Raw genomic sequence first — 8697 nt, 5'->3', positions numbered from 1 at the left:
AACATTCACATGATCACACACACACACACACACCTCAGAGTCAACATCATGAACCCATTCCTAAACAGAAACTTCTGCCAGCGACCCCTGTTTTGCTAGACTCTAGAAATCCACTCTAGAAAGGCCAGATACCAATAAAGAAAGACAGACATTGAGACAGTGCTGCTTTCACTTGCTCATGAAAGTGTTTGTGGGTAAAAATCTCCTTTTGTGTTTTTCCATAAATCGATGGATAAATGTCTGGGAGTGTCGGAGATTGTTTTTCCAGCGTGTTGCTGTGTAATTTGGTCTAATGGGCTTTGCCCTGCATTTAAAACCATCCAGTTAACGACCGCTTGGCTGCAAAGTAAACAAGTTGATGCACTCAGAAGCATACAATCTACTGTAATTACTGTTTAGGAGCACTCACCTGAAAACATAGTCATGCATATGGGCGTCAGCATCGAATGATTGGTCTTAACCATGACGGCAGTAGACATTTTTAACACATTTTACACACTGTGGTGTCGGTGTCCAGGCTGTCTGCCTCACGTAAAGACCCTACAGGGGCCCACTGGCACAGCAATAAATAAAAAGAAAGACAGGACTTATATTGAGTGTTGGCTGTGTTATACAGAAGTGAATTTCCTTTAGCCCATCTGGAAGTCAGCGTGATGTCACACCTTGCGTCTTGATAATGCCACATAAGCAAAACACTAGGGCTAAAGAAGAAAATGACATTGGCAAAACTGATGAGTTTGTCTAAATGACAAAATGTCTAAGGAATAGGAAGCTGTTGGCCATACTGATAGCTCAGCTGTCAATATTTAATGGTTTGAATAAGAGGCCGTTTACACAAGACCGTTTTCAACTTAAAACTGAAAACGTTGAATGAGTTTTTACTGTTCAGTTACAACACAACAGCACTTTTTAGGATGCTGCAAAGTGCAAGTTTTTGGAAAAGCGTCATTATCGTTTCCGCGTAAACTCTGAAGGCGGAGTTTTCCAAAAATTATGACGTCATGCGCATGTGTATGTGTATAAAGCGTTCAGTCTGTAGGCACGCGCGAGTATTCCCCAAACAATAATGGCGGCCTCCATGCTGCATGTTTATACTGCGTGACATACTTATTATCACTTCTCCCGCAAAAAGTAGATTTACTGCACATAGTACATGTTATATACACAAACTATAATGATACGTACACACAGACAAGGTGTATTAAACGTGTTTACACCTTAAAACAGGGTGTGCGTATGTGAGCAGGCACGTAGTGTTTCTTTATAGCGCAACACCGCCATCCACTGGCCTGGCATGCATAATACATTGTTTTTATTTGTTTTCCCACATCTGTTTTGATAACGCTGTCATGTGTGCGTGAAACTTTTCAGAAACACAAAGGAAAAAGTTTTCAGTTTTTCATCGTGCAAACATACTCTAAATTTGAGGTCTCTCCTTTTTTAAACCATTTTATTTTATTTTTAAAAGTGCCTATTTTCCAGTCAGGAATATGCACATGCAATTTCAAATATGTTAACAATTTCATGTCCTCAAAAGGGTATTTTGTGCATTTTAATTCACAGAAATTCTACAAAGTGTCGTTGCTCAAATTTTTTTTTCTTTTTTTTACATCCACAACGCATGTTATTTTGTTATGTATACAGTATGTTCCTTCTTTTTCGATAGGAAATTTGTGCTTCGACTGATATTTTTTCTGATGTCTGGACTCTATCAGCAGGGGTTTGGAAAATATTTACACATTCAATTTAATGGTAATATACACATTCAGTTTATATTTCAGGTTTTGACTAAAAATGTCAGTTTGGCAAAATAAACTACACTTCCTGTTCCATGTGTCACTGAGATTGGTAAAATGCCTAGATAAAGTAATAAATACACCATTGATGCATGTAGATATGTTGCAATAAAAGTGGAAAAAGACAAAGACATGAAATTGCCTAGCGAGTCATTTTATTTAAAAAAGTCTGAAGCAGTACAACCGCATGTATTTTTCTCAAAATTGAATTAACCAAATCCATACTCGAATATTAGCATGCCCACACATCACTGTCATTACAGAGGACGACACCTTTCGTTTCTCTCATCTGCTGTTTTTCTCATCATTTTCTCCATCAGTACTTTTCCACTTGTCAAAACAGGGTCTGACTCACCCATTGATCTATTCCACTGAGCTTTCTGTCCTAATTCTGCTGTGGTTAATGTCACCCTCCCTATAAACGCACTGTAGGCCTTCTGATCGCTCTCGAATTCAGAGCTCATTGCCGTGATGAGAGAGTAACATTCTCAGAAGATTTGAAACGTCTACACTGCTCTTCTTCCACACTTGATGTCATGACTCAATTTCATACTTTAAATATTCCATCAATACTGGGAAGCATGATCTCATCCACTTTCTAAGACTAAACAAACCCAATCAGGGTCACAAAATCCATCCGGTTAGAAAATATATTGCATGAGAAACACATTCTAGGAAAACATTTTAATGCCTTTGCGTGCTGCTAACCACCAGCAACTCTTCACAACCTAATCTCTAACCTGTTGAATTATGACAATTAAGAGTAAGAATGGCTGTGCTATAAAACCAAATTTTCAATACGTAGACTTCATTGTTTGGCAGTTCTGTGCCGGAAAACGCTGCCACTGCTTTATGGGATCCAGCTTTAGTTCTGCCCGCTGCTAAACAAGTGACTGCACCCTCATGCCACAGTAAACAGGGTGGGACCAGTCGGTAATAACTCCACCCTGCCCCACAATGAATGTGTGTGAGTTTAATTAAAGAAAAAGTAAAGACATAAACAGACGGGTGGCCAAGTTCCTTATGTGGTCAGGACTGCACTATGTAATCACTACCTGACACGTCATATTCGCTTACACATTCAACGGGCACTCTCAGCTATTTACTTCCCAAACCATGATTTCATTTGACCTCAAATGGACATGATGGATGTATAAATGTAATAACAATCTACGACTCAAACAACTTTTCGCTACGTGGCCTGATCTGACTTCAACGCTGTGCGTTTTGACCTCACATCTTCTCGACTACACCATTCCCTCTCAGCTCTGTTTGATAAGCCATGCTCAGCAAACCTGTTGGTTTATTAGCCTCGCCGGTTTCCTGTGCCGCTGCTCTGCATCAATGTCATCTTTCAGAGTCGTGAGCAGAGGGGAGAGAGCGGACACAAAGGGGTCTTTCTGTGGGCTGCTGCCGGGCTGTGTCTCTGACCTACATGCCTCCCTCTCTCGATGTTGCCTGGCGGAAAGTCGGGGAGCGCTTCCCAGAAAACTCCAACCAGGAGACGAAAGGAAGGAAAAAGCTCTCACGTCTCTGTTCCACCGCCATCCATCGGCGTGACAACTTTCAACCTTTCTTTAGTTCGCTACACTGTGTTTACACCGCAGGCTTGTTCACATTGACAACGGTTTTCAATGAGAGCTGGGGTCCTCATGTGACGAACGACCATTTAGGGATGTGAAAAAGATGGGTGGAGTTTAACATAACGAAAATTAGCAGTAACACGATGTGGCAGCCACCAGCTGAGGTGAAGACAGCACAGCTTAAGCGATCTGATTCCTGTCCGGCCTAATGTAGTTGAGTTGAAACACCTTGTTGTGACCAAAATTACAAACAACCTGACAACCAACAGAAGAGGATGATTGTATTTGAGCAAAGATATGTCCAGAAGATGTCTTTTCTATGCCTTTGTCGACCTTGAAAGGATAACCCCTGCTTGCTGTCAGGGTAAATAAATAGCTGGATTTAGATCATTGAACTCAATTTCCTTATTAGTCTGTTAAAAACACATTGTTTTACATTTGAATCGAAATCCCCGTTAATATCATACAGTATTTTCAGTAGTTAAACCTTTTACTTTTGACCCCTAAAGAGATGTCTTTTCAACATCGACAACTACTTTTGGGCAATTTTGGACGTCGACGTCTTTTGGACATAGCTTTGTTCGAGGGGCTAACATGTATGATGTATTTTGGTTGGTTGTTAAAAGACTTGTTGAGCACACTATACCATCTGTATGGCTTTAAAGAGAACAAGCTAATGTAGTGTCATTCCAGTTGAAATGATCCAGCTGCATGGATGGAGGAAATACTCCCACACGCTCCTCATAATGTTACATTCCAACTGATCATCCATCTTTCTCAACACACAAGTTCAAGTATGTGTCACTGACCGACCGTATAACAGCGAATGCATCAGTTTGGACTGTTACTGATGTTAATGTGAGAGCTGTAATCTGACCTGTATTAACTGTCAATCATTTCTCATCTGAGCTAAACTATTATCAGACTAGCGTGTTACAGGTCACAGCCACACTGGTGCTCTCACAAACATTGTAACACAATAGCATGACACTTTGAGTCGTTTGAATGATGTATGAAGTAGTTTCGTTTTTTTTCTACCATATAAAGTGCAGGCGCATTGGTTAAATTATTGGATGATTGCCATTTTAATCTATCATCTACACTTTGAATATTCTGGGTTGTTTTAACCCATTGATGTTTCAAAATAAACAATGGGGTTTATTTAACCCAACAGCTGGTTTTGTCACTTTTTGACCCAACAATGGATTAAAAATAACTCAGCATTTTTAGAATGTATGTGAAAATACATTAAAAAGGTGTGAAACAAAGTGCTGTGCATGACTGGTTAACTAATTTTGTGATTTCTATTGTTTATGTGAAATTATATTGTAGAACGGACATAATGTTTTCTGAATGCAAAATTCAGCATTTTGCCATTACACATTTTCACCACAAAGCCGTTATTGTCCACTGAAGATAAAATAATCTTTCAAAAAAATCATTTTTATTATTTCAGAAATTTCAAAATAAGTTAATCGACCTGGCTGAGACATTTACAAGGAACAACTTTCAGAGAAAGTAAAACATTTAACATCTCTGAGACATTATCAGTTTCAAATACATGTTACCTTGTATTTTACAGTAAAACACCAACAAATATTTGTCTCAAAAACTTCAAGCAGAATTCGTTTTCACCCCTGTTGTTTCTTGCTGTGCGAAGATACAAAACTATATTTCTTTGTCGTACATATCTTTGTCGAAGCTGGTTGTACTGTTTGACAATATATCCACAACTTGTAGTTGCTGAATGAGTAACTTCAGCAATAACTGTGTATTATTTCTGAAACAGAAGAACTGTTGAAGGCACGTGTTATTGCATTCCCACTAACAACAAACAATGTACAGTACATTGACAATAAACTCCTCCTTTCAAACTTAAAATGAAAGCAGCCAATTTAACTTCAGTCTTTACTTTTCTAGCTGGAGGGGTGGCAAGCAGTAAAATATTGCTGCCTTCAAGTCATGTCAGACTTATTGTATTTGGGAAATTATATAAACACACAAATGCACTAATATTATTCCTTTAGTCTGCTTGTGATCAAGAGAGAAAGAAATATGAAATAGCCCATAACCTCTATTTGATATCCAACTAAAATGACTTGAAAGCACATTGTCATAATAATTTCTGAAATTATAATTGGGAACTTCCTAAGAGGGCTTAAAGGCAGCAACAACCAATGAGTGATAACAATGAAACACCCCAAATCAAACCAATTCAAATGAAGTTACTGACCTAATGTGTGGCCAACGCTACAGTACAGATACAGTCAAATCTCTCAGCAAGGTTTGTATGTCTGTCTGAGTGTGTGTGTGTGTGTGTGTGTGTGTGCAGCAACCTTTATTAAACTTCTGTTGAACAGCATTTTTCCTCCTCTCGAGACAGTAGTAAATATTTTTGAAGACAGGGAATACAAACTTTGACCAGATGGTCTTCAAACCTGACCAGAACCTCCTCTAAAACCAGCAAAACAGACTAGTTCCAACAGCCTGGCCAAACTGGGAGACAACATCAGGCTAGTTTTCAGCAGGGTGTGTGCATGCCTATGGATCTATGAAGGACACTGCAATGTAGCGTGCGCCGCCGGTGGTAGGTAGTCCTTCATGGAGATGAGTAAGTCTACCTGGATGCATAAAGCTCCAGCCTTTTCTAGGAGACTCTATAGAGCAGTTATATCTGTGAAATCGACATCCTCCACCCTAAAACAGAAGGGAATATGTTTTACTTTTTTTGCTGAATGGGAAACGTTGGTGGTTAAATTGGTCAAAAACCAACTTTGTTTAGAGGTCTGACACAATCTTACCTGAAAGTCTATGCCTTTGTTGTTCAGAGCCACGTTGATGGTAAATGTTGAGGAATCGTGATGCGGTCTCAGATAGGCCTGTCTGTCTGGTGTATATTTCACCACAAAGTTCATAATAGAATAGCTCTGAAAAAAATGTACACGGACAAAATGAAAACCTCAACAGTAGCTGACCGCCCTAACGTGAACAGATTTAATAGACTTGTTTCGACTGACTAATTTATGTGGTAAATACTGAAGTATATACTGAAAAGTTGAGCATTTACTGCCTCTCTAAATGAATCAAACTGTGCCAACTATAGTTCACATTCCACATGTCAAATCAACCAGTGACTTAAAGTGCTCATGAGTGAACAGTTGACAAATACCTCTCCCAAAAGAAATGAGAGAGAGAGAGACAGAGAGAGAGAGATGGCTTGACTCATTCCACGAATCAAGTCAACCCAAGCCATCATTCAACATGATCTGAAAGTTTTGTAGTTGGCCGTTGGTACAAGCCTTCTGTAATCCAACTGATATGTAATGTACATCAAAAATAACAATAAATGATAAGAAAATTAGTTTGTAAATTATGAAAAATATATATCTTGGTTTTGAATGACATGGCCGGTCAGCTTATCATTCAGGGCGTGCAATGTGAGTCTATAAAATCAATGTAAAGCTGTAGAATCGGTTAAAAAATATATTTTGGGGTTTTTCAATATTATGGAAATAGCTATAATGAATTGTGTGTCTTGTCTCCGACTTTAAGCAAAAAATGTTTGGAACAGATGTTTTGTTTCTGTATCATATCTTTTCATTGGAATAATATATACAATTGTCTGTACCGTATATAGTGCTTTCTTTGTGCATGGGCAGAATGTTTATTATTACTGACAAATCTAGCTAAACATTCTGCCCATGCACGATGAAAGCACTATATATAGACTATTTTTGACATTTGTATATATTATTCCAGTGAAAAAAATAACTTCAATTATTTTCGGAAAGTTCCACATACATAAGAGAAAATGGACAGCATCCAAGTAAAATTTCACAGGCTTTTAGTTCTTGTTGTACATGTTATAGAATCTATAGTGTCATATATGTTCTGCATTCTGTACATTGTTTTGTATATTGTGTTAATAAAATAAAAAGTCAATGAAAACCATAAAAAATCTGACAAACACGGCCAAAACTCTAAATAGGGCCTACTCATTACAGTATGGACTGTATCAAGGTTCCTCCTAACAGTGTCCATCAAACTCAAGCAAACAGTAGAGGACAAAGTGCCTCGGAGGACAACACAGATAGAGAGAAGAGGAGATATATAGGACAGACATTCTTCAACACAAGCTCAGACGTACTGATTCAACTGCTGATTTTGTCCAAACCCAGACAGACCGACTCACCTTGGTGTAATAGCCTGAGAAGACCTTGAGAGTCACTGGAGAGATGAATTCTCTGATAAAGTGAAGCCACTCATTATCAAAATCGATCTGTTTCATATGTATGTCATCTGTCGGGACACTCTCGTAGCCTCCAGTGATTCGCTTGTCCTGAGGATAGAAAACAGAAGACTTGACATACAATAAATGATAAACCTTAAATGTTATCAGATCAATTTTTTCAAACACATTCATGTATTTAAAGGGGATGTGCAACGGGGTTTCATGCATTCTGACTTCTTTACAATGTTAAATGTGCTGTCTTCTCATGCTTGGTGAGTTGGATGTATCCACGTAGTATTTCTGTGCTCCATACACTCCCCCAGTTTTTTTAACCAGAATAAAAGTTACATAACAACTTTTATTAGTCCCTTATTGGGCAATTCTCCCGGAAAAGCACGCCCACGGCAAGGTGAATCGTCACCCTACGAGCGATAGGAAGACCCGCTTACCATCAAGATCGGCTGTGCTGCTTCAAGATTGGCTGCGCTGTGGGCCTGCAGCTCGTACTTTTGCAATAGTGAGAGAAGTTGAGGTGTGTTTGTTTGTTCACGACATTTCTGTGATGGATGTCATATAAACGGTGGATTCGGAGATCGTTTGAAACTGATTGATGGTGCGGTAAAAGATGCCGGACATGAACTACGTGCGGTAAGTTAAACTGAGTCATGTGTTTTTGGCTATGGGTGAGAAGATGCTTTATTTCCGTCCTCCACAAACGATTCGTATGTTTTTGAAATAATCGAACAGCTGTATCTGTCTTTTATAAATGTGATCAAACTAAAGTATGACTTTGCCAGACTTGCAAACGTGACTGCAATCGAATTTTGGAATTCGTTTTTTTATTAACCGCTTGATTCAGTTCACAAATCCAACTGAATGATTAATTCATAAATCAGAATAATTTGATCAAGAATCAGACTTCAGCTAACCAATTTAAAAGCTCACTGGAGGAGAATATCATTGCATTGAAAAGACTCTTTGAAATGTTTTTGTTTCACAGAAGAAAGCAAGTTATATGGCTTTGGGCAAGAAAATGACAAAATGTTCTTGTTCATCTGAGTTATTATTTTAGTCTATTATGGGTGTG

General features: G+C 38.6%; 1 protein-coding gene across 1 annotated transcript in view; it reads right to left on the bottom strand.

Moving 5' to 3' along the window:
- Window positions 1-5678: 5678 nt before the first annotated feature.
- plod2 (procollagen-lysine, 2-oxoglutarate 5-dioxygenase 2) overlaps window positions 5679-8697 on the bottom strand; it is a 31728-nt gene continuing 28709 nt past the window's right edge. Inside the window, exons 18-20 of the mRNA XM_079487833.1 lie at window positions 7572-7718; window positions 6181-6306; window positions 5679-6076 (exon numbers count right to left, since the gene is read on the bottom strand). Coding sequence (XP_079343959.1) covers window positions 5921-6076; window positions 6181-6306; window positions 7572-7718 — 429 coding nt within the window. The 3' untranslated portion in view covers window positions 5679-5920. The remainder of the gene's footprint in view (window positions 6077-6180; window positions 6307-7571; window positions 7719-8697) is intronic.

Source organism: Barbatula barbatula (assembly GCF_947034865.1).
Source record: "Barbatula barbatula genome assembly, chromosome: 23".
Taxonomy (NCBI): domain Eukaryota; kingdom Metazoa; phylum Chordata; class Actinopteri; order Cypriniformes; family Nemacheilidae; genus Barbatula; species Barbatula barbatula.
This window is presented reverse-complemented; position numbering and strand designations above follow the sequence as displayed.